This window comes from Sciurus carolinensis, chromosome 4 (genome assembly GCF_902686445.1).
Source record: "Sciurus carolinensis chromosome 4, mSciCar1.2, whole genome shotgun sequence".
Lineage (NCBI taxonomy): Eukaryota > Metazoa > Chordata > Mammalia > Rodentia > Sciuridae > Sciurus > Sciurus carolinensis.
Genome location: NC_062216.1, coordinates 18788650 through 18816172, shown reverse-complemented (window position 1 = coordinate 18816172; position 27523 = coordinate 18788650). Strand labels below are relative to the sequence as shown.

Below are 27523 nucleotides of genomic sequence, written 5' to 3'. Positions count from 1 at the left end.
ACAGTTATAATTATCTGGGAACTCTTGGTTTTACTCAATCACAGCAATAGTATGTACTATTTCAAACTTAAATTTCTTCTTCACTTAGGAGGATTTCCATGATACAGCTCACCAACCCTGCTTACCTTCTCATCTTCTATTTCATACCTCAAATTTCTTTCTAGTTATCTCCTGTATATTTACCTTTTTTACTTTAGTACTAGATTGTAAATTCCTTAAAATTAGGATTATGTAGTCACTTGACTCTACCAGTATGTTCCACATCCACAAATTCAATCAACAAATGCTTGAAAATATTTTTAAAATTTTGTCTACACTGAATGTTTTGTCACTGTCTAAAAAATATGGTACTATAATAATTAACATGTTTGTTTTGATATTTAAGTAATCTAGAGATATTTAAAGTATACAGGGAGACTGCATAGATTACATGTAACTATTACACCATTTTATGTAAGGAACTTGAGCATCCTCAAAATTTGATATTGGCCCTTGGGACCAATTCCCCTTGGACACCAAAGGTTGACTCATTATATTTTGCCTTAAATTTCTGTGAAGGTTCTACTATGGATGATCCACAATAAATCCTCTACGAATAATTTATAAAATCTTTAGCACAGTGCTTGCTATTATATGCATGCTTAGCAAATTGTACCAATGATTATTACTTGAGTAACAGACACATCAAATTGAAGATCTAATAGGAAACCAGAAAATTCTGTCTTCCTCAGTGGTAAAAACTCTTTGCTTTCTCTCCTTACAATCCAAACTAAAGGTGTCCCAGGAAATACTGGGACTAAAGGTTTCCCAGGTTAATGTCATCCCATCTTTTCCAAGCAGAGTCAACTACAATACGAACATCCACATAACATGAGAAAGCAACAAAATCTCACTGTTATTAATATGTGGGGAGCGCTTTGGAAAAAAGAGAAACGGAATAATTGAAAGTTTGGTTTTTTTGTTTGTTTCCAGCACTGGGAATTGAACCCAGGGACACTTTAACACTAAGCCACATCTCCAGCCCTTTTTATTTTTTGCGACAGGGTCTCCCTAATTGCTGTGGCCGACTTTCAAATTGTGATCCTCTGGCCTCAGTCTTCTGAGTCCCTGGGATTAGAGGCGTGCACCACTGCGCCCGGCTTATTTATTTATTTATTTGGATGTATGAGAAATGTGCTTTTTATCTATAGATCCACCAATCTAACTTCAATGAAATCACCAGAAGGGTCTTCTCAAGACTTCCTGGTTTAAGATGGCATGGTGACAACCACCTGTCATCACAACTACTGGGGAGGCTGAAGCAGGAGAGTCGAAAGTTGGAGGCCAGCCTCAGCAATTTTGCGAGGCCCTAAGCAATCTGGCGAGATCCTTGGGTGGCTGGGTAGTAAAGCGTCTGGGGTCAATCCGTAGTTCTGGGGGGCGGGAGGCAAACAAAAACAAAAAACATCCTGGTTTAGGATTCTACTGCACAGAACGCAGTACTCTCCAGAAACTTCTCCTGTTCCATAATCCCTGCTTCAAATCGGCGCTCCGAGTAAACTGGCTCAGACCCAGGTAGAGAAAGTCCTGCCTTCTGCCCTTTCTGGTGAGCTGAAGTTCTGGCAGCAACGAAAGCTACGGACGACGGCCTAGTTCTCCAGAGCCCGGGAGGCCCGCCCCGCCGAGAGCGCAGTCGCGCGGTCGCGTCACGTTACGTCACACGCTCTCCCGGAAGTGCCGCCGAGTGACGCCGGGGGCGTGTCTTCAGGCTTCTCCGCGTGTAGTTACCTGTGGAACGCGGGAGGTTTGGCCCGAGCACGCTGTTGTCGTCCGCCCAGGGAGTTTGATTTTCTTTGGAGGGAGTCGTGAGCTTGTCCGCAGGCCCGGAACTTGGCGGCCCTCTCGGTGGCTGGCGCGGCGCGATGGAGGTGGTGGAGGCTGCCGCCGCTCAGCTGGAAACTCTGAAATTCAGTGGCACGGGCTCTGGGGTTGGCCAGGGTCCGGAGGGGCCGTCTCTGGACTCAGCTCCTGCGGTAGGGTCGCAGCCGCCGCTGCAGTCGCAGGACGGGTGCCCAGACAGTGTGCGGGCGGTGGAGGCTGAGCCTGCTGCGGAGCAGCCACCGCAGCCTGCCCTGAGCGCGGAGGCGGGCGGAAGCCCCGCGCCCCAGCCTGCGCCTGAACTGCTGCGCTGCGCGGCCGCTGATGCAGGCCCCGCAGCCCCAGGGCGGGCGCACACCCCGCACTCCTTGGAGACCTCGGACTCGGACTCGGATTCGGACTCTGACAGGTGGAGTGCCTACGAGCCCAGGAGCTGCGGGGATAGGGCTTGCGTGACTGGCGTGGGGAGCGCCACCTCGATCCAGAGGGTGCTGGGTTGGGCTTAGAGGGCGGCGAGTAGCTGGTAGTCAGGGCGCACGTGTTGACCTGGAGTTCGCACTGCCCATTGCTCATCGCCATTCATTGCAGATCGCTTAGTTCTGACAGTGCTCACTTCCTTTCTAAATTTGGTGTCCAAAAAGGCTTTATGTATAGGGAGTATAATTTTCAGTTAGAATGTAGAAATTTGTGGTTGTTTCTTTTAACTCTGGTTTGGCATGTACCGTTGTGGCTATAACTTTTGAGTTTGGTGTCAGGTCTGAATTATAGGGTGTTTTTTTTATTATTATTATTTGTATGTGTGTGTTTGTTTTAATCAAGTTTAGCGTGTAGTCTTGGTTTTTGGATCAGATGAAATGAGGATCAATAAGAGTGTTTTGTGTGTTCTGAAGTTGGTTCCTGACAATTGTGTTAATTTGTAGAATCCATGTAGGGAGCACAAGTTCATGAAATTAACTAAACAGTTATTTAGGCTTTTTTTTGTGCTCCTAATTTGTTTTATAAGATAACCCCTCCCTGTGTCTTGTGGGAGAAGACTTAATATGTGGGTTGTTATTAAACCTCTTTGAACATTATCTACAAATATTTGAGTAATTGGGGACCAGTACTGAGGACACACAGTGAGGAGGAAACGAGTTTCAGGGAAATGTAACTAAGAGTAGTGGGTATGGAGAAGAGTGAAGAATTTGAATAGAGCAGGAAGGAATAAATAGAGAAGAGGGGCAAGTAAGACAGCTATAAACAAGGCAGGATATTTTGGCAGTTCTAAGATTATAATCATGGGATTTTAGAGTTCCTGTCACTGGTAAAATGAAGTAAGTGCTAGATGATCTGGGGTCAAGTTTGAAAGCAGGCAATGAGGTATGTCATCCCAATAAGAGAACAACAATATTAGGACACTACTTCTGAGCCTTTGTGGATGATGGAAGAGGGTACCAAATATTTGAAAAAGTAAAAAGCGGTACAACCATTGACCTGTACTAGTTAGACAATGTTTTGACACATGTACATGGTCTTTGGTTTCAGTAACCCAGCGTGGTTTTCAAAGAATTGTGGTAGAGTACTAATAGACTAATAGAAGCAGTTTTAGAAATACCCTGGGAGCTAGGTAAGGAAGTAAATTTGGTGAGTAGGGAGTGGTTTCAGAGGAGACAATATTGGAGTTGAAACTATAAAGAAAATTTTTTTGGGTTGAAGGAATTTCAGAAAGGAAAATAGCTCAAACAGTGGCGTGTTGTGAAAATGTAAGGGCTTGTGGAAAGTTATATGAGTTTTTATGATAAATATGGGCTCCACATGTGGAATGGTGGGAAATGAGATTGTGGAGGTTACCAGGAACCTAATTGCCAAGGGCTCTTTAAGATCTCATGCTAAGGAGCATGACTTTTATCGTGGATACAGTACAGATTTACAGAACTTTTTTTTTTCTCCTTTTTTCCCTGTATTTTTAATTGGTGTATTACAGTCATACATACCAATAGGATTTGTTGTTACATATTTGTACATGCACATAATACACGATAATTTGGCCATTATCACTTCCCAGTACTTTTCCCATCCACCCCACCTCCCACCCCTTGGTTCCTTTCCTCTACTGATCTCCCTTTGATTTTCATGGGAGCCCCACTTTTCTGTTTTGTATTTTTCCTCTGTAGTTTCTATATATGAGAGAAAAGTATGACCTTACCTTTAGTTTGACTTATTTTCACTTAACATAATGGTCTCTAGTTCTATCCATTTTCTAGCAAATGACATAACTTCATTTTTTGTTATGGTTGAATAAAACTCCGTAGTGTATATATGTCCATTTTCTTTATCCATTCATCCATCGAGGGACACCTAGGCTGGTTCCATAGATTTGACTATTATGAATTGTGCTGCTATAAACATGGGTATGTATGTATCATAGTAGTATGATGACTTTAATTCTTAGGATAAATAAGGAGAAGCGGTATAGCTGGGTCATATAGTGGTTCCATGCCTAGTCTTTTGATGAACCTTTATACTGATTTTGATAGTGTTTGTACTATTTTACAATATTCCACCAACATGTCAAAGTGTTCCTTTTCTCTACATCCTCTCCAGCATTTAGTATTATTTGTGTTCTTGGTGACTGTCATTCTAACTGGTGTAAGATAAAATCTCAGTAGATTTTTGATTTGCATTTCCCTAATGGCTAACAAGTTGAATTTTTTCATATATTTGTTGGTCATTTGTATTTCTTCTTTTGAGAATTGTCTTTAATTTGTGTGTTATCATTTATAAATTGGGTTATTTGAGTTTTTTGGTGTGAAGTTTTTCTGCGCTCTTATGTATTCTAGATATTAATCCTCTGTCAAAAGAGTACAGATATTTTCTCCCATTCTGTAGGTTCTCTCTTCATATTCCTAATTGTTTCCCTTGCTGTCCAGAAACTTTTAATTTGATGCCATCCCATTTATTAACTCTTGGAATTATTTCCTGAGCTCTAGGTGTCCTCTTGAGAAAGTCTTTGCCTGTGCATATATGCTAGAGAGTTGACCCTATGTTTTCTTCTAGGAGTTGCTTCATTTCTGATCTAATGCCTAGGTTCCATCCATTTCGAGTTGATTTTTGTGCAGGGTGAGAGATACAGATTTAGTTTCTTTCTTTCTTTCTTTTTAACATATGGATAACCAGTTTCCCCAGCAACATTTGTTAAAAAGACTATCTTTTCTCTCAGTGTATGTTTTGGGTACCTTTGTCAAGGATCAGATGACTATAGATACATGGGTTTATTTCTGTGTTTCTGTACCATTGATCTATGTGTCTGTTTTTTATGCCAGTACATGCAGTTGTTACCATAGCTCTGTAGTGTAATTTGAAGTCAGGTATTGTGATGCCTCTAACATTGCTTTTTTGGCTTAGAATGGCTTTGCTATTCTGTGTCTTATTCTTCCAAATGAATTTCGGACTGCTCTGTGAAAAATGTCATTGACTTTTATCTTGGATACAGTATAAGTTTTAGAAAAACTTTTTTAAACTTTCCATATGATTGACTGTTTTCTTAGTGAAAAGTGGAAGAAACTGGGCACAGTGATGCCATGCTTGTAATCCCTGCTACTTGGAAGACAGACAGGAGGATCACAAGCTCAAGGCCAGCGTGGGCCACTTGACACCTGTCCCAAATAAGAGGGGAAGGAAATGCAATTCAGTGCTTCTGGATTAATCCCCAACACACACACACACACACACTAGTACAAACCAGTACAACCACCACCTTGATTTAACAGTTATTAACATTTTGTAACTGTTCAATATGTTGCTGAACCATTTTCAAGTGGTTAATAGACATCATGAGACTTTAAATATCAGCATGTGTTCTTGAAGGGAAACAGTCTCATAAATACAATACTGTTATAAAATACTAATACATACAATACTATAATATATAAAATTAATAATTCTCTCTTATCTAATGTACAGCCATAAACAATTCTTTAAAAGCAAGAGCATGAACTGATTAGGATGAAGAATCATAAAAATTCTAAAAATAACAGCAGTGGGTTAAAGGTTGATTATTGTAGAGAAAGTTTGCTCAACTATTAGAGAAGACAAGTTTCCCCAGCAGTCTAAGGAAAAAAGAACTCTTTACTGGCAACTAATCAGTCTGGTCATTGGTGACCAATAAAGGTGCTTTGCTTAGAGCACCCCTTTAGGCAGTGATTGTCACTTGCTTAACTGTATTCAGGACAGACATGGACATGTGACCTATTGTAAGTAAGAGGATCTGGGGTATAGCAGGGATTTGAAATGTTATTGGTATAATACAGACTACTTCTCATTGTAGTAAGCTTTGAAATACTAACTTTTGAATTAGACTTGCAATAGTAAGTAGGTTAAATTAGTTGAATGATCTTATTTTAATAGCATTATAAAAATATTTGACCCACGTTTTCAACTTTTTCCTCCCTGTACAGTGAAACAGATTCAGATAGTTCAAGCTCCTCCTCTTCCTCATCATCTTCCTCATCATCTTCCTCTACTTCTCATACATCACTTCCTCCAGTGCTGTCAGATGGAGATGATGATTTACAAGTTGAGAAAGAAAATAAGAATTTTCCTCTTAAAACAAAAGATGAATTACTTCTTAACGTAAGTACTTATATTTGTTAAATTTAATTTTCATGTTTTAAAATACATTATTATGGTACTGATATTGGTTGTTTGGCCTATGTCTTTTCCATAAATTTGAAATCTGTTCCCAATTTATTGAGCATGTTTGTGCCATGCTTTGACTTTCTTACATAAAAGAGAGGAATGATTTGGATAATTTCTGAGGTTGCTTCTAACTTTGACATTTGTCGATGTTGGGACATCAACTTCATTCTGGTGCTTTATGTTTTTTCACTTGGTTTGGAAGACATTTCTGTGTGAGGGCGTATCTCGGGGATAAAGCACTTGTGTAGCATGTGCAAGCCCCCCTGGGTTTGATCCCTAACACTACAAAAAGAAAAAAAAAAAAAGGTACTTCTGATGTAGATTTATTTACAGACTTGCTTTGTGTTTTGTCCACAAGTCTGAAAATTTTCCTCAGTAGCAATTGACATCTTTTTAATTGGTTGTTTTTCTATAGGTAGAAAGCAAAATTCAATAGGTTAAGCTTTTTAGGATTTCCATTCACTTGAAATTTTAGAGTTTTTTTAAATTACAGTTGGAGAAAACTTGTTTTTTCTGGAATGGTATATATTGGTGCTTTATAAATTTGATTGACACAGTTTCTCTTGTGAGATTATATCCTCTTAAACTGTAAGCTGTCCCTAGGAGGATGATAGTAGTCTGGTTGAAACATACAACAACCCAAGAGGAAAGTCGCAGAATTTCAGAATGTAGACTAAATTGCTGCATGTTTTTACTCCATTCATCCATATACTTTAGTTATTATTGATGCTATTTAAAAATTTAATGATCACTATTCATAATTATTATGTAACAAATCAATAAAGATAATTAAATGTTAGATTTCAAAAAATGTAAAAGCCTAAAGGCAGTCAAGGTACCTTTTTCAGGACTGGATTCTGCCAATATTTGTTAATTTTTTCTCAAAATAAAAACTTTCCAATCTCATTTATGCTTTATGCATTGAAAACCTTTGCATTGGGACATATTTTCACGCTACACAATGTGTTGATATCTTTTAATGGTCTTTTACGCAAAGCTCCCAATTTATGTAATTAATTTCTGAAAGTATCGTTTCATCTTTTGGAAGTTCCTTCTTAGTGTATAAAAACCAACAAATAAAAGACCAGAATATTTTGTAAATGCATTCATGTCATTGTCTTATTTTTCTTATTAGGTCTGGAATTCTTACCTTGGGAATCCCTAGAAATTTATGCAGAATTGTTACCATATCTGCTTAAGTATTTTTCTAGATAGAGTGCCCATATTTTCACCAAAATTCATAAAGGGTCTATGGCCACAAAAAGGCTTGGATATTCTTTGAGGACTGAGTTCATATCTGATCTTTGTGTTTCCTCTGTACCCAGTAGAGCATTTTACAGATAATAGGGTCTAAGTGAAAAGTGCTAATGATTATAGAATGAGTATCTGAATAGGCATCTTACATTTGTTCATTCGTCTAAAATTACTGCACACCTGCCATATGCCAGATGCTGTTAATAAGACTGGTTCAGTTTCTGCTTTCGTAGTATCTAATGGATACTGGCACAAATTTAATTGCCAGAAGTGCTGTTGAATTGTGTCAGTGTGTGTTCAGCTCATCAAAAGATTCCATCTTTACTAGAAAAATGTGTTTATAGATTTTAAAACTTGGAACAGTGAACTGGTCTTTTCCTTTTTGGGTTACTTCCAAGGAATCTTTGGGTAGGATAGAAGAAACAATTACAGTTTTTAATTTTGAATTCTTAATTAGCCATTCACTTTATGTTTACAAGTTTAGAAAGTTTCTAGTCCTTTTACCAATCTGCTGCTAGAAATAGATGGGAGAGTATGAGTTCCTGGGGATGCTCAAAATCTGACTCAGGGTCCTGAAAGAATATATTAGGGTTCCTTCAGGAATTCAGCTCTGAAGCTCAAGGGAGGAGGATTACTTGGTCCTGAATACCAAGAGTGGTATGGCTACAAGTTCTCAGGGTCTTTAGGACTCTGCCTCTTTTTGTGTTGCTCTTTAGGGCAGTTTGGCCACTAATGTTAATATGTGCAAGTCACGGGGAAGACTTACTAGCTTCCTGGGGGCCTGATACACAGCCTTGAACAAAGCATTGAGGTCAGTGGAATGAGTATTTGGATTGCTTGGGCATAAGTCTCCTGTTTGTGTAGGTTACTGTGTAGGAGAGTGTGAGATCCTGTGTAGGAAAGTGGAAGATTGAAAGAACTCATGGGCTAGTGAGAGAGGGTGGGAACGCCTGAGAGCCAGTTGACAGGAAGGGAGTGTGAATGTGTGTATTTTGAGGCGGGTGGGGGTACGTGTTACCTGCCCCATATAAACCATATGGAATGGTTTCTCTCTCATAGGAAAAGGAAGGCTTATATCCATTGTAGGAGAAGCTGGGTAGTCAGCATATTAGTTATACTCTCTAGAGGGAAGTACTTAGAAGTGATCATGATGTTTGACTTATGTTAGACTCTTATGGTTGCAAGGAAGAGACTCAGATTACTTCAGGAGAACACAAGGGTTTACTGCAAACTTGCTTGGGTGGGAAAACCCTGCGGACTAAGGCAGCTATTAGTACTGGTCACACTGTTCCTTTTAAGTGCCTCTTAAACATTCTTGTTCACTGAGTGTCATTCTTTCGTTATTGACTGGGTTCCTCTATTTACCTGCAGATTCATCTTTTTAAATTCTAACTTTCTGGATTTCAGTGTCCCTGGCTCTAAATTAGGTACCTTTTACGTTGAACTTTCCCATGACTGACTAGCTTCATATTCTTGGCTGACTTTGGAACAGTCCTATTACTTAGATTTGTTCTTTTAGTTAAAGGACACCCCCCTTCCTGGAAGCGGCCCCTCTTTTGCTAACTGGCTCTGCCTGCTGTTGAAGGTGCTGTTGTGGTCCGGACTCTTGATGTAGCACTTGCCTTTCAGGAGCTGCTGGCTCTGTGCAGTCTTATTAATTTAACGACCTCAGGAAAGTCAGAAGAAAATGAATGAACTATCCTTGCCATGTTGTCTTTACTAAAAGTTATACGTAAATTAAAATGCTACAGTTAGTAAATAGCAATTTTAGAGTTTGTAATTAGACCCTCAGGGATCTTTAGGACTTTGACATGTGCAATTTAACTGTTTCATGCCCTCATTTTTCTGAAGTGTGTCTCATCTCCTAGGCATTTTTCTGTAGTTATTTAGAGATGCTAAGCTTCATTTTACCTTCATTTATTCTACTCATCCAGCAGGAATGTTGCTTTTTAGGGTCTGTTTCTTCTTTCTTTTTATTAATTTTTTTTTTTTTTTATGTTTACAGACTGCATTTTCATTCATTGTACACAAATGGGGTACATCTTTTCATTCTATGGTCGTGCATGATGTAGATTCATACCATTCATGTAATCATACGTGTACATAGGGTAATGATGTCTGTCTCCATTCCACCATTTTTTATACCACCCCCCTCTCATTTCCATCTATGTAATCTAAAGTTCCTCCATTCTTCTCACACTCCCCACCCCCCACCCCCATTATAGATCATCCTCCACTTATCAGGGAAAACATTCGGCCTTTGGTTTTTTTGGGATTGGCTTATTTCACTTAGCATGATATTCTTCAGTTCCATCCATTTACCTGCAGATGCCATAATATTCTTCTTCTTTATGACTGAATAATATTCCATTGTGTATATATACCACAGTTTCTTTATCCATTCTCTGTTGAAGGGCATCTAGGTTGGTTCCACAATCTAAATATTGTGAATTGAGCTGCTATAAACATTGACGTGGCTGTGTTACTGTAGTTCGCTGATTTTAGGTCTTTGGGTATAAACCAAGGAGTAGGATAACTGGGTCAAAAGGTGGGTCCATTCCAAGTTTTCTGAGAATTCTCCACACTGCTTTCCAGAGTGGCTGCACCAATTTGCAACTCCACCAGCCATGTAAAAGTGTGCTTTTTTCCCCACATCCATGCCAATATCTGTTATTGTTTGTGTTCTTGAAAATAGCCATTCTAATTGGAGTAAGATGAAATCTAAGAGTTGTTTTAATTTGCATCTCTCTAATTACTAGAGATGTTGAATACTTTTTCATATTATTTATTAATTGCCTGTATGTCTTCTGTAAAGTGTCCAGTTCCTTGGCCCATTTATTGATTGGGTTCTTTGTATTTTTGGTGTAAAGTTTTGTAAGTTCTTTATAAATTTTGAAGACTAGTGCTCTATCTGAAGTGTGTGTGGAAAAGATTTTCTCCCACTTTGTAGGCTTTCTTTATACATTATTGATTATATCCTTTGCTGAGAAAAAGCTTTTTAGTTTGAATTCATCCCATTTATTGATTCTTGCTTTGATTTCTTGTGCTTTGGAAGTCTTACTAAGGAAGTCTGATCCTAAGCCAACATGATGAAGATTTGGGCCTACTTTTTCTTCTATTAGGTGCAGTGTATCTGGTCTGATTCCTAAGTCCTTGATCCATTTTGAGTTGAGTTTTGTGCAGTTCGAGAGACTGAGGTTTAATTTCATTTTACTGCATATGGATTTCCAGTTTTGCCAGCATCCTTTGTTGAACAGGCTATCTTTTCTCCATTGTATGTTTTTGACTCCTTTGTCTAGTATGAGGTAACTATATTTTTGTGGGTTTGTCTCTGTGTCTTCTATTCTGTACCATTGTTCTGCCTGTCTATTTTGATGCCAATACCATGCCGTTTTTGTTACTATTGCTCTGTAGTATAGTTTAAGGTCTGGTATTGTGATACCTCCTGCTTCACTTTTTCTGCTCAGGATTGTTTTGGCTATTCGAAGTCTCTTATCCTTCCTGATGAAGTTCATGATTGCTTTCTTTATTTCTATGAGGAATGTCATTGGGATTTTAATTGAAGTTGCATCAATAGACTTAAAGTTAAGAATCATATGATTAGTTAAATAGATGCTGAGAAAGCAAATTTGATAAAATATAGCACCCCTTCATGCTTAAAACACTAGAAAAAATAGGAATAGTAGGAACATACTTCAACATTGTAAAGGCTATCTATGCTAAGCCCACAGCCAAAGTCATTCTAAATAGAGAAAAACTGAAAACATTCCCTCTAAAAACTGGAACAAGACATGGATGCCCTCTTTCACCACTCCTATTCAACATCGTCCTTGAAACATTAGCCAGAGCAATTAGACCAAAGAAATTAAAGGGATATGAATAGGAAAAGAAGAACTCAAGCTGTCCCTGTTTGCCGATGACATGATTCTATATTTAGACAATCCAAAAAACTCCACTACAAAACTTCTAGAACTCATAAATGAATTCAGCAAAGTGGTAGAATATTAAATCAGTACACATAAATCTAATGCATTTCTATTCATAAGTGATAAATCCTCTGAAAGGGAAATTAAGAAAACCATTCACAATAGCCTCAAAAAAAATAAAATACTTGGGAATCAGTCTAACAAAAGAGGTGAAAGACCTCTACAATGAAAACTACAGAACAGTAAAGAAGGAAATTGAAGAAAACCTTAGAAGATGTAAAAATCTCACATGTTCTTGGATAGGCAGAATTATTATCATCAAAATGGCCATACTACCTAAGGTGCTATACAGCGTCTGTGTCTTTAAAGTTTTTTCATTGTTAGAGAGTTAGAGCCCAAGAATCTAATTGCATTTAGGTTAAGTATCCCTAATTTGAAGATGTACAGTCTGAGACTTTTTGAATGTCAGTGTGACACCACCACCACCATGAGACTTTGAATGTCAAAACTACATCATGAAACTTTGGTTCACATGCAAAATTATTGAAAATATTGTATAAAACTGTCTTTAAGCTACATGTGTAAGGTGTGTATGAAACAAATGAATTTTGTCTTTAATTTTGCTTTCCATTCCTAGGATACCTCATGATGTATATGCAAATATTCTAAAATCTGAAAAAATATCTGAAACACTTCTGGTACCGATCATTTCAGAGGAGTGGTACTTATTCTATACTAACTGTACAGATTTTTTATTATAGATACATAGGAGCTACAGTGAAATAATTTTAAGATTGTTCTTTTAAAATTAAACCTTACATGAAATCCTCCCTGCCTTGCTTGTAACCAGATATTGTCTTCTCAAGAAGATCTGATTGTAACTCAATTAAAAGAAAAAAAGAAAAAAAAAAAAGAGGAGGTGGTGAGGGGAATGGGGGGGGGAAGAGGAATTAGTGAGTCACAAAGGCATTGAAAAAGGAGTCTTAATTTACTCTCTTCATTTATATAATGTGGTGTTAGATTTAACCAAGTGGAATTGTTCTTTTAATCATAAACTTTTCTTTAGTACTGAGGTTTATGGATAACCTGCAGTATAACACGTAAGGCAACACATATTACAGCTTTGGACTTACATTAGATTATATAGAATTTATTCAGTGTTTAATGAATTTAAAAATTAGGTTCTTTTTAAAGTTTTTATCAGCAGTTTATGCCCTGAATTCTTCATTCAAATATATCAAATGTAACTGAAAATTTTGAATCATAAAAGCATTTGTGCTTGTGATATTCCTAAGTCTTAACCAGAAGTGAATTTTATAAATCATGTCTATTGTTTTCTTTTCTGAAAACTTGAAAGACTTTACCTACTATTTTAAAATTATGACTGCCATGCTTACGGGAATAAAAAAAAGGATAATAATGCGTATTTATATATATAATATAGGATAATGAAAAATTTAATTCTGGAAGTAATTTGTGAGAAATTTTATTTTCATAATTTATGGATTACCTGTTAAACAAGAAGTATACTTTATATATTAGAGTTATGTAATATATTCTCTTGCCCATGATACAGCATAGATATACATTCTAAAACATCCTGATAATGGGCATTAGGAAATATCTTGGGTCACCTCACGTGGTTACAAGTTTCGTTGAAATATTTCATATCTACTTGATCTCCTAGTGCTGTGAAATTGTATTTTACTTTGCTCTGCACCTAATTTTTTTGTGGGGCGATACTGGGGATTGACCTCAGGGGCACTTAACCACTGAACCACATCCCCAGCCCTGTTTTGTATTTTTTTTAGAGACAGGATCTCACTGAGTTGCTTACTGCCTCACTCTTGCTGAATCTGGCTTTGAAACTCAATCCTTCTGTCTCAGCCTCCTGAGCTGCTGGGATTACAGGTGTGTGCCTCCTGGCTTGCATCTAACATTGATTGAATGTGTTGTTTTCAAGAACAGATATCTTTTTTCTAAGGTTTGTTCTAAATGCAAGCTTCTTTCAATTTAAGCTTTTTGTGACTACAAGTAAATTTGGAATTTACAGTCTATCCTAGAATGTGTTGGTACTGTTAACATTCTTCTCAAATGCCTGATATTTAGACAATGGCATATATATTTGAGATTGTTTTTTCATTGATACTTTGTGCTCTTCATTACTCATTTTTTTTTTTTTTTTTTTTTTTTTTTGCCGTGCTGGGGATCAAACCCAGGGCCTTATGCTTGCAAGGCAAGCACTCTACCAACTGAGCTATCTCCCCAGCCCTACTCATATATTTTAAAAAATAAAATTTTGTTCTTCATTGTACAACACTTTCTAAAAAGTTTATGTGAAACATGGATGATCTCTTTAACTTTCAAATAAGTACTGTTTTATTCAGTAGAGTGTCCATATATGTCTTGTGTATACACATTATATAATTATTTTATTTTATTTTTTTTTCAAATTTAGGTTTCTTCTTTTATTTATTTATTTATTTTTTTATTTTTTTTACGTTTACATAGGGTAATGATGTTTATTTTATTTTTCCCCTCCCCCCACCCCTCCCACCCCTCTTTTCCCTCTACACAGTCCTTCTTTCCTTCATTCTTACCGCTCTCCTTAGCCTAACCCTAAACCTAACCCTAAACCTAATGCTAGCCCGTCCCACCCCCCATTATATGTCCTCATCCGCTTATCAGCGAGATCATTCGTCCTTTAGTTTTTTGAGATTGGCTTATCTCACTTAGCATGATATTCTCCAATTTCGACCATTTGCCTACAAATGCCATAATTTTATCATTCTTCATTGCGGAGTAATATTCCATTGTATAAATATGCCACAGTTTCTTTATTCATTCATCAACTGAAGGGCATCTAGGTTGGTTCCACAATCTGGCTATGGTGAATTGAGCAGCAATGAACATTGATGTGGCTGTATCTCTGTAGTATGCTGATTTAAGTCCTTTGGGTATAGGCCAAGGAGTGGGATAGCTGGGTCAAATGGTGTTTCCATTCCAAGCTTTCTGAGGAATCTCCACACTGCTTTCCAGAGTGGCTGCACTAATTTGCAACCCCACCAGCAATGTATGAGTGTTCCTTTTTCACCACATCCTCGCCAACACCTATTGTTGCTTGTATTCTTGATAATCGCCATTCTAATTGGGGTGAGATGAAATCTTAGGGTAGTTTTGATTTGCATTTCCCTTATTACTAGGGATGTTGAACATTTTTTCATATATCTGGTGATTACTTGTACATCTTCTTCTGTGAAGTGTCTATTCATTTCCTTAGCCCATTTGTTGATTGGATTATTTGTATTCTTCGTGTAGAGTTTTTTGAGTTCTTTATAGATTCTGGAAATTAGCGCTCTATCTGAGGTATGGTTGGCAAAGATATTCTCCCATTCTGTAGGCTCTCTCTTCACATTTCTGATAGTTTCCTTTGCTGAGAGAAAGCTTTTTAGTTTGAATCTATCCCAGTTGTTGATTCTTGCTTTTATTTCTTGTGCTATGGGAGTCCTGTTAAGGAAGTCTGATCCTAAGCCAACGAGTTGAAGATTTGGACCTACTTTTTCTTCTATAAGACGCAGGGTCTCTGGTCTGATTCCAAGGTCCTTGATCCATTTTGAGTTGAGTTTTGTGTAGGGTGAGAGATAGGGGTTTAATTTCATTCTATTGCATATGGTTTTCCAGTTTTCCCAGCACCATTTGTTGAAGAGGCTATCTTTTCTCCATTGCATATTGTTGGAACCTTTGTCTAGTATGAGAAAATTGTATTTATTTGGGTTTGTGTCCATGTCCTCTATTCTGTACCATTGATCTACCTTGTCGGGGTTTCCAGGACCCCCAGCCTTGGGCATGGTCAAGATGGCGCCTGACGCTGAGCCAAAAGCGGCCAGCTATACAGTAAACAACCAGCGAATTCCAATGATTGGCTAGTTAACGATGTGACTAGAGCATGCCCCCCTCGTGTACCTATCCTATGCTTGCAGCTGTCCCCGTTTACCTCGTGTACTCTCCCCTGATTGGTTGAAGTATATATAAGCCTGGTGGGTGGGAGAGTAGAGAGGCAGAAGCGGAAGAAGAGGCGAAGGCTGAAGCTGAGGCGGAAGCTGGGAGAAGCTGAGAGAAGAGAAGCTGGGAGTGCGCGGAAGCTAGGAGTAAGGGAAGTGTAGGAGAGGGACTGTACATAATAAACTTCCAAAGCTTCAGACGTTTGTCGTGTCTCTCTCTGCGGGCAGAGGGAGCGCGATAACTGGTGCCGAAACCCGGGACATGAAGGGAAGATGAAGGCCTTATAAAAGAAAACAAGGTAAGATATTTGAAAAATTTTTTTTTTGTATACAAGTTAAACCGGTTATAAAAAAGTTAAAGGGTATCAGGATACGCTATCGGCAGTCCTGGGGACACGCAGAGTGCGGTCCGGTTGAAAGGTATCGGGACGCGCCATCAGCGGTCCTGACGCGTAGAACGCGGGTTAAAAGGTATCGGGATCCTGACGCGTAGAACGCGCGTCAAAAGGTATCGGGATACGCCATCAGCGGTCCTGACGCGTGGAACGCGGGTTAAAAGGTATCGGGATACGCCATCAGCGGTCCTGACGCGTGGAACGCGGTCTAATTAAAGTGAAAGTAGAAACACGTTTGAAGCGGTCCAATTAGGGTGTAGGTAGTACGTGAAAAGCCGCTATAAAAATTCTAATGCACACTTGATAGTTTTCCTTTCAGTAATCTCGTTGCTCCTGGCAGCTAGGCCACTGTTTGATTTTGTAACTGCCATAATTAAAGCTATTCAAATTAGTAACAATGGGGTCTGAAACGTCTAAATTCAGAATGCAGCAACCCCTCAGGGAGTTATTAAAAAACCATGGGGCGCCATTAAAGGAAAAAACAGCTAAAGTATTTCTTGATACTGTGGAAAGGATTTCCCCTTGGTTTTTGGATGAGGGCCTTTTGAATACCCTACAGTGGGAACAGCTGGGGAAAGACCTTCGTATAGCGGATAGGCAAAATCCTTTGCCAGTAGGCACTATGGCTATTTGGTCTCTTATTAAATCCTGTCTGCAAGATAAAAACAAAAAACCTTCACTCACCGAGCCTTTAGCTGAGGGAAGACAGGTTTTGGAAGAAATAAAAGAGGAACGCTCATATCTTTCTCAAAATTCAGAAAAAGGAACTAACTCAGATGAGGAACTATCGGAAGGGGAATTATCAGGGGAGGAACTGGAAAAAAGAGTACAAAGATTAAGACTAGATAAAAAGCCCCCTCTAGTGCCCGTGTTGCCTAGTGCACCTCCCATAAATAGGGAACCCCCTCATGAAGCGTCCGGTTTCGGGTTACGCTCAGAATGGAGTCATCTTGGATCTGTAGCGTATCCTGTTTTTGAGGATGCTCAAAATCAAAGATTCCACCAACCCTTAGACTTTAAAATAGTGAAACAGTTAAAAGAAGCAGTTAGCACATATGGTCCTCAGTCAGCTTTTACTATAGCCTTAGTAGATACCTTGACATCATTAAACTTAGTGCCCCAGGACTGGACTACTCTTGCTAGGGCCGCTCTGTCTGGGGGACAGTACCTTATGTGGAAAACATCATGGCAAGAAATATCTATGGATACCGCCCGCCGAAATGCAGCAGCGGGGAATCCCCAAGTCGATAGGGACATGCTTATGGGCGTAGGACCTTATGAAACCCTTCAGGCACAGCTTAATTATCATCCAGCAGTCTATGCGCAAATTGCCATGGCTGCAACCAAGGCCTGGAAAACATTACAAGGAGCAGGAGATTTGCAGGGCCAGTTGTCAAAGGTAACTCAAGGGAATAGTGAGCCCTATGCGGATTTTGTCGATAGGCTAATTCAAACAGCATCACGCATCTTCGGAGATGCAGAGTAAGCCATGCCCCTAGTAAAACAGTTGGCTTACGAACAAGCTAACAGGTGGTGTAGGGAGGCCATAAGACCATGGAGAAACAAAGACTTGTCCGCCTACTTAAAAGTGTGTAGAGATGTAAATGATACTTCGGCGCAGAGCAGTGCCTTTGTAGCAGCCATAGACAGGCAAACCACCTTGTTGTCTGCTGCACTTGCACAAGCCCAGGGGAGGTTCCCTTCAAGAACTAATAAAGAGCCTTTAGGATCATGTTTTGTGTGCGGACAGAAGGGACATCTAAAAGCCACTTGTCCAAACAAAAGGCCACCCTTTGCCCGGGGTGGGAACATCTATACAAAGAATAACCTGGGAACCGGACCTGGGCTATGTCCAAGATGCAGAAGAGGAAGTCATTGGAATAGTGCCTGTCAGCCTATTAGAGATAGGGAGGATAATTTCCTAGGGTTGAATCCTAAACTTCAAAAAAACGGGAGACAGGGCCCTCCCCAGGGCCCGCAACAAATATACGGGGTAATTCAACAAGTTCCCCGACGGTGGTATCCTCCCACAGAGAAGGGGAGCGCAGAGCCACCTCAGGAAGTGCCGGATTGGACATCTGTGCCACCTCCAGACTCGTACTAACCCCAGATATGGGGGTGCAGATGATTGATACTGATTGGCATGAAAAAATCCCACAGAACAGTGTAGGACTATTACTAGGTAGAGGTTCCTCAACACTAAAAGGACTTATAGTACACCCAGGGGTTATTGATCCTGATTTCACTGGACAAATAAAAGCCTTGGTCTCTTCACCAAAAGGAATTACGGTCATCTCTCCAGGGGATCGCATTGCACAAATGCTTATATTGCCCAGTCGACATTCTTTGTGGCCCAGTAAAAATACAAATAAAAGACAAGGAGGTTTTGGATCAACAGGAACCACTTTAATAAACCTTACTATGGATATGGGACAGAGGCCCCTCCTAAAATTAAAAGTGGGAAATATGGAATTTACAGGTTTATTAGATACGGGAGCAGACAAAAGTATTATTAGCGCAATGGTCTGGCCAAAGCACTGGCCATTGATCACAGCAGCTCAGAGCTTGAGAGGCTTAGGAGTAGCAGAAAGCCCCAATCAAAGTGCTTCCTCATTATCGTGGAAAGATACAGAGGGACACACAGGAATATTTCAGCCATATGTCTGTAATGTTCCTATTAGCCTATGGGGACGAGACGTCCTGCAGCAAATGGATATGAAACTCACCACTGATCAGACTTACCAAGGGACTCCTGTAAGAAATATGTTACAAAATATGAACTATGATGATAAAAAAGGATTAGGAAAACATAGTCAAGGATCTACCCAACCACTGCCTTTTCTTCCACCAAAAAATGATTCTCATGGATTGGGTTTTTCCTAGGGGCCACTGATAAACCATCAATCCCTATAATATGGAAAGATGATAAGCCTCGCTGGATTCCACAGTGGCCCCTAACAAAAGAGAAGCTAGAGGCAGCTCATAAGTTAGTACAAGAGCAGGTACAAGCAGGTCATTTACAACATTCTACCTCCCCTTGGAATACTCCAATATTCTTAACAAAGAAAAAATCAGGAAAATGGAGGTTATTACATGATTTAAGAGCCATAAACGAACAAATGTACCCTACGGGACCCATCCAATGTGGACTCCCTCTTGTCACTGCACTACCAAAAAATTGGCCTACTATTATTCTGGATTTAAAAGATTGCTTTTTCTCTATACCCTTACACAAAAATGATTGTTGGAGATTTGCTTTTACTTTGCCCTCTCTTAATCACACTCAGCCTGACCAGAGATTCGAATGGACCGTGTTGCCTCAAGGTATGGCTAACAGTCCTACTATATGTCAAATATACGTAGATAAAGCGTTAACAACTACTAGACAAAAGTTTAAGAGATTGTTGATTTATCATTATATGGATGACATACTTATTTGCCATCCAGAAAAAGAAGTTTTGTTAGAAGCATTACAATTTATCACTCAAACATTAGAAAAGAGAGGACTAACGATAGCTCCTGAAAAATTACAATTAGAGGAGATCCAAGAATATCTGGGTACAAGGCTCACTGCTACTACAGTCAGACCAACAAGGTTGACCATCAGGACAGATCAATTGAATACCTTGAACGATTTTCAGAAACTCTTAGGTGACATTAACTGGATCAGATCCTATTTAAAATTATCCACAGGGGAATTAAAACCTTTATTCGATATATTAAAAGGTAATCCTGACTTGAATTCCCCTAGGAAACTTACTCCCGAAGCACGGATATCCTTACAGCTAGTAGAGAATAGACTTCAGCAGTGTTACGTTGATCGTTGTGATCCTACTCAACCATTAAGTTTAATCATAATCTCAGAGAAGCATACCCCTTTTGGCATAGTTTGGCAAGGAGGACCTCTGCAAAGTATAAATCTCCCTAGCTCTCCGGCTAAAACATTGCAATCATATCCCCAAGCTATTGCTCAGGTAATATTCAAGGGAATAGAATCATGCATTACTGTTTTTGGAATCCATCCGTCTATTATTATAACTCCTTATTCCACTCAGCAAATTAAATGGCTAATTAATAATGATGATGATTGGTCAGTATTATATTGTTCCACTTCAGCTCAGTTCGATAACCATTATCCCCAACATCCCTGGATTCAATTCTGTAAAAATACTCCCATAGTTTTTCCAAAAGTGACTAGTGTCCAGCCTCTTAAAGACTGTGTAACCATTTTTACTGATGGCTCCAAAAATGGAGTAGGTGCAGTACTTATCAGTAAACAACTTCACACCATAATAGTTCCACCCAACTCCGCACAGGTTACTGAACTTGCAGCTGTAATATTAGCCTTTAAATTAGCAGATAATCAGCCATTCAATCTTCTATCTGATAGCTTATATATCGTTAACGCTTTACAGGTTCTTGAAACGGTACCTCATATTTCTTCCATGTCCACGGTAGCTTCTTATTTTACTACGCTACAAAACCTTATCCTACAGCATAAACATCTATTCTATGTAGGACATATTAGAGCTCATTCTAATTTACCAGGACCTTTGGCCAATGCTAATGACTTGGTAGATATGGCCACCAAATCGATCTTTGTTTTTTCCATAGAGGAACAAGCAAAACTCTTTCATGAAAAATTCCATGTAAATTCCACTACTTTGAGCAGAAAATTTCCTATATCTAAATGTATGGCTCGACAAATAGTAAAAAATTGTCAACATTGTGCTCCTTTAATCCCAGTACAATCCTTTGGAGTTAACCCCAGGGGATTGCTGCCTGGTCATATTTGGCAGATGGATGTAACCCATATTTCTGAATTTGGTACTGTTAAGTAAATACATGTGTCAGTAGACACTGCTTCAGGGGTCATTATGGCTTCTGCTCATTCTGGAGAAAAGGTAAAAGATGTCATTCAACACTGCCTACAAGCATTTGCTGGCTGGGGCATACCTAAAGTTATTAAAACAGATAATGGTCCTGCTTATACTTCCAAAAGCTTCCAGTTGTTTTTACAAACATTTAACATCCAATCAGTCACTGGCATCCCCTATAATCCTCAAGGACAGGGCATTGTAGAAAGAGCACATCTTACTTTAAAAAATTGTCTAAATAAACAAAAAGGGGGAATAGGAGCCTCCTACAAGTCTCCTAAAGATAAACTTAATTTAGTTCTTTTCATTCTAAATTTCTTAACTCTGGATAGGGACGGCTATTCTGCAGCTGATCGACATTATAATCCCCATAATACTCCTCAAGTATGGGCAAAATGGAAAGATATCCTGACAGGTTGTTGGAAAGGACCGGATCCAGTCCTTCGTTGGGTCCGAGGGTCTGTTTGTATTTTCCCACAGGATCAACAGACTCCAGTCTGGATTCCAGAAAGGCTAATCAGAGTTTTACAGCATGCAAGTGATGCTGCTCCTCCTCGCAATGGCGAGTCTGAGCCTTCCTCCAATAACAAAAACTCAGACGGAAAGGCAAACCCGGAACCTATGGGCCATTGTTAGCCTGGCCATATTTTTCACTTCTAACTAACACATTTTTTATCCTTCCTTTCTTGCTTTTCACCAATTCCTCTACAAGCCTGTCAATTCTACTGATGATTTTTCAGGTCGTGCTGTTTTTGGTGACAAGGATATCTCTAGTCTTTCTTTGCTTTAACAGGAGGAATTTCTGCACTTTGCCGTTGGAATCATACTACAAATCAGACCCAGAGTAGAGCAACTCGTTCTGCTGACCCTAGCTGTAATATTGCTTTTCCTCCCACGTCAACTTGTGTATTTCCTCCCTTTTATGTTTCTACCAACTAACATTTCTAATAACACCTCTTAACTGTTCACTAACCGTGTGCTATCTCTCACAATACTGGAATGGTTCTTTTGCCACCCGTGCAATTTGCACATTTCTATCTTCCTACCAGTCCTAGTTTCTGTTGCAGATGTAGAATTGCCAGTGCTATTGTCGAGAAGCAGGAGAGGCTTTGACATTGCAACAGCCGTGATCATTGTCATCACAGTCCTTGCAGTAGCAGCATTGACACAACCATAACAACGATCATTTGGTCGAAGATACAGCTGCAGCCTTACAGACCATAGAGACTCTATCAGAAGTGGACTCACTATAAGAACAAGTGAATACCTTGCAAGAACTTTTGGGACTGGGATGCGTTTATTCCCTGAGAGCTGTTTTGTGTTGCCCGTATTGTAACTCTACTGGGATGTATACTGTTTCTGTATTTAATATGGCTATATGGTTTTTCTTCTGTTTATAGATTTGTCAAACAGCGGGCAGGCTTAGGAGCTATGGTGGTACTCCTCTGCCTTGGCCCTCCTTCTCTTCATTCGTTTTGGCATGCATCTACGAGCTAGCCAATAGAGAGATCAAATTATCTTTCATCAGGCCATGACCGCCCTAAAGGCCGACAGCCCCCCATTAGTATGGCTCTTGATGCTGGACCGGTAGTCAAAGACGGGTAATGAAGGAGGTGGCTGTGTACCAACCTAAGACAGGAGCTGCAGCATGCTCTGCAGGCTCTGATGACGGGTAAGGACATATGCTGACCACTCAGCCTAAGACAGACACGGTCCCGAGCCTTAGTTTAATAGTAAAGAAGGGGGATCTGTCGGGGTTTCCAGGACCCCCAGCCTTGGGCATGGTCAAGATGGCGCCTGACGCTGAGCCAAAAGCGGCCAGCTATACAGTAAACAACCAGCGAATTCCAATGATTGGCTAGTTAACGATGTAACTAGAGCATGCCCCCCTCGTGTACCTATCCTATGCTTGCAGCTGTCCGCGTTTACCTCGTGTACTCTCCCCTGATTGGTTGAAGTATATATAAGCCTGGTGGGTGGGAGAGTAAAGAGGCAGAAGCGGAAGAAGCGGCGGGGGCGGAGGCTGAAGCTGAGCTGGAAGCTGGGAGTGCGCGGAAGCTGGGAGTAAGAAGAAGCTGAGAGAAGAGAAGCTGGGATGTGCGCGGAAGCTGGGAGTAAGAGAAGTGTAGGAGAGGGACTGTGCATAATAAACTTCCAAAGCTTCAGACATTTGTCGTGTCTCTCTCTGCGGCCAGAGGGAGCGCGATACTACCTGTCTATTTTGGTACCAATACCATGCCGTTTTTGTTACTATTGCTTTGTAGTAGAGTTGAAGATCTGGTATTGCAATACCCCCTGCTTCGCTCTTGCTACTGAGGATTGCTTTAGCTATTCTAGGTTGTTTATTCTTCCAGATGAATTTCATAATTGCTTGCTCTATTTCTGCAAGGTACATCATTGGGATTTTATTGGAATTGCATTGAATCTGTATAGCACTTTAGGTAGTATGGCCATTTTTGACGATATTAATTCTGCCTATCCAGGAACATGGGAGATCTTTCCATCTTCTAAGGTGTTCTTTAATTTCTTTCTTTAGTGTTCTGTAGTTCTCATTGTAGAGGTCTTTCACCTCTTTTGTGAGATTGATTCCCAAGTATTTTATTTTTTTCGATGCTATTGTGAATGGGGGTAGTTTTCCTAATTTCTCTTTCTGAAGATTCATCACTTATGTATAAAAATGCATGGATTTATGAGCATTGATCTTGTAACCTGCTACTTTACTGAATTCACTTATGAGTTCTAAAAGTTTTCTGGTGGAATTTCCAGGTTCCTCTAAATATATAATCATGTCATCAGCGAACAGGGATAGTTTGAGTTCTTCTTTTCCTATTCGTATCCCTTAAATTTCTTTGGTTTGTCTGATTGCTCTGGCTAGAGTCTCAAGGACGATGTTGAATAGAAGCGGTGAAAGAGGGCATCCCTGCCTTGTTCCAGTTTTTAGGGGGAACGCTTTCAGTTTTTCACCATTTAGAATGATATTAGCCATGGGCTTAGCGTCGATTGCCTTTATAATGTTTAGGAATGTTCCCACTACCCCAATTTTTCTAGTGTTTTGAGCATGAAGGGATGCTGTATTTTATCAAATGCTTTTTTCTGCATCTATTGAAATAATCATGTGATTCTTAACTTAAAGTCTGTTGATATGGTGAATGACATTTATTGATTTCCGAATGTTGAACCAACCTTGCATCCCTGGGATAAAACCCACTTGATCGTGGTGCACTATCTTTTTAATATATATTTGTATGCGCTTTGCTAAAATTTTGTTGAGAATTTTTGCATCGATGTTCATTAAGGATATTGGTCTGAAATTTCTTTCCTCGATGTGTGTCTGTCTGGTTTAGGTATCAGGGTGATATTGGCTTCATAGAACGAGTTTGGGAGAGTTACCCCTCTTCTATTTCATGGAATAGTTTGAGGAGTATTGGAATGAGCTCTTCTTTAAAGGTTTGTAGAACTCGGCTGAGAACCCATCTGGTCCTGGACTTTTCTTTGTTGGTAGGCTTTTGATGACCTCTTCTATTTCATTGCTTGAAATTGGTTTATTTAAGTTGTGTATGTTCTCCTCGTTCAGTTTAGGTAGTTCATATGTCTCTAGAAATTTGTTGATGTCTTCGAGGTTTTTCTGTTTTGTTGGAGTATAGATTTTCAAAATAGCTTCTAATTATGTTTTGTATTTCACTCGTGTCTGTTGTGATGTTTCCTTGTTCATTCCGAATTTTAGTAATTTGAGTTTTCTCCCTCTTTCTCTTTGTTAGTGTGGCTAAGGGTTTATCAATTTATTTATTTTTTCAAAGAACCAACTATTTATTTTGTTAATTTTTCCGATTGTTTCTTTTGTTTCGATTTCGTTGATTTCGGCTCTGATTTTAACTATTCCTGTCTTCTACTACTTTTGGTATTGGTCTGCTCTTCTTTTTCTAGTGCTTTGAGCTGTAGTGTTAAGTCATTTATTTGTTGATTTCTACTTCTTTTTTTGAATGCACCCCATGAAATAAATCTTCCTCTAAGTACTGCTTTCATAGTGTCCCAGAGATTTTGATATGATGTGTCTTTGTTCTCGTTACTTCTAAGAATTTTTTTATTTCCCTCCTGATGTCTTCTGTTATCCATTCATCATATAATACTGTATTATTAGTCTCCAGGTATTGGAGAAGTTTCTGGTTTTTATTCTGTCATTTATTTCTAATTTCAATCCATTATGATCTGATAGAGTACAAGGTAGTATCTCTATCTTCTTGTATTTGCTAATAGTAGCTTTGTGGCATAAAATATGGTCTATTTAGAGAAGGATCCATGTGCTGCTGAGAAGAAAGTGTATTCGTTCTTTGTTGGATGGTATATTCTATATATGTCTGTTAAGTCTAAATTGCTGATTGTGTTGTTGAGATCTATAGTTTCTTTATTCAATTTTTGTTTGGACGATCTATCCAGTGGTGAGAGAGGTGTGTTAAAATCGCCTAGTATTATTGTGTTGTGGTCTATTTGATTTCTGGAATTGAGAAGGATTTGTTTGACGTATGTGGATGAGCCAATGTTCAGGGCATAGATATTTATGATTGTAATGTCTTGCTGATTTATGCTTCCCTTAAGCAGCATGTAATGTCCTTCTTTATCCCTTTTGACTAGTTTTGGTTCGAAGTCCACATTATCTGAGATGAGGATGGATACTCCAGCTTTTTTGCTGTGTCCGTGTGCATGGTATGTTTTTCCCCCTCCTTTCACCTTTAGTCTATGGGTGTCTCTTTCTATGAGATGAGTCTCTTGCAGGCAGCATATTGTTGGATTTTTCTTTTCAATCCAATCTGCCAGTCTGTGTCTTTTGATTGATGAATTCAGGCCATTAACATTCAGGGTTATTATTGTGATATGATTTGTATTCCCAGTCATTGACTCATATTTGTTTTTGACATGATTTGGTTTCTCCTTTATTGGCTATTCCTTTAGGCTAGCGCCTCCTGTTGTTGATTTGCATCATGTTTTTCATCTCTTCCTCATGGAATATTTGCTGAGAATATTCTGTAATGCTGGCTTTCTTTTTGTAAATTCCTTTAGCTTTTGTTTATCATGGAGGATCTTATTTCATCGTCAAATTTGAAGGTAAGTTTTGCTGGGTATAAGATTCTTGGTTGGGCATCCGTTTTCTTTCAGGGCTTGGTATATGTTGTTCCAGGCCCTTCTAGCTTTTAGGGTCTGGATTGAAAATCTGCTGATATTCTTATTGGTTTCCCTCTGAATGTAATGTTGATTCTTTTCTCTCGCGGCCTTAAAATTCTGTCTTTATTTGTATGTTAGGTATTTTCATAATAATGTCCTTGGTGTGGGTTCTGTTGTAATTTTGTATGTTTGGAGTTCTATAAGCCTCTTGTACTTGGTTTTCCATTTCATTCTTCAGATTTGGGAAATTTTCTGATATTAATTCATTGAATAGATTGTTCATTCCTTTGGTTTGTTCTCTAAGCCTTCCTCAATCCCAATAATTCTTAAATTGGCCTTTTCATGATATCCATAATTCTTGTAGATTCTGTTCATGATTTCTTACCATCTTTTCTGTGTGGCCAACTTTGCTTTCAAGATTAAATAATTTGTCTTCAATGTCTGAGGTTCTGTCTTCCAGTGTTCTATCCTATTGGTTATGCTTTCTGTGGAGTTTTTAACTTGGTTTATTGTTTCCTTCATTCAAGGATTTCAGTTTGGTTTTTTTTCAGTATCTCTAACTCTTTATTGAAATGATCTCTTGCTTCCCATATTTGGTCTTTTAACTGTTGATTGGTGCGATCATTTAATGCCTGCATTTGCTCTTTCATCTCCTCCTTCAATGCCTGCATTTGCTCTTTCATCTCCTCATTAGCTTCCCTGATCGTTTTAATTACGTACATTCTGAACTCCCTTTCTGACATTTCTTCTGCTGTGCTGTCATTGGGTTTTATTGATGTAGTATCTAGGTTTGTTTGGGACATTTTCTTCCCTTGTTTTCTCATATTGGTCAGTTGTCAGTGGGACCCTGAGATATTGCAGTTTTCCGCTATTGGCTTATAGTGTCCCGGTAGATTCCAGTGTTTCACCTCCCAGCCTTCAGTAGCCTGATGTCTTGGAGGAATCTGATAAAGCAGCTCATCCGAAGAAAACTGCTCCTAGCCCCCTACTGGTTCCACGGTTTGGAACTGGCTCTGTGCGGAAATGCTCTCACTGTGGGCCTGCACCGTGCAGCTGGCCGTGTGGGAGGAGCCCACCGCCAGAGTGTGGAAGGCTACCTTGGGAAGACTCTAGCTGCCCTGCCCGGCTCCAATAAGCCACCTCTATCTGGGCTGCCACCCAGGCAAGCTTTACTCAGTGGCAGACTCACCCGTGGCTGTATTTCAGTCCAAGTCTCTCAATGCCTCCCTTCTTAACTCCTGGGTTCTGGAGCGACTGGGTTGCAGTCTCCCTCTAGGCCGCCATCTTGGATTGCCCCGTGAAGAGAGCCTGCAGCCTGAGTGGGCAGAGCCGCCTGAAGAGGTCTTTGGCTGCCCTGCCCTGATCCCAGAGGCTGCTTG

At 39.5% G+C, this 27523-nt stretch overlaps 1 protein-coding gene across 1 annotated transcript in view; it reads left to right on the top strand.

The window, feature by feature from the left end:
* Positions 1 to 1725: 1725 nt before the first annotated feature.
* Naf1 (nuclear assembly factor 1 ribonucleoprotein) overlaps positions 1726 to 27523 on the top strand; it is a 54082-nt gene continuing 28284 nt past the window's right edge. Inside the window, 2 exon segments of the mRNA XM_047551414.1 lie at positions 1726 to 2266; positions 6294 to 6468. Coding sequence (XP_047407370.1) covers positions 1902 to 2266; positions 6294 to 6468 — 540 coding nt within the window. The 5' untranslated portion in view covers positions 1726 to 1901.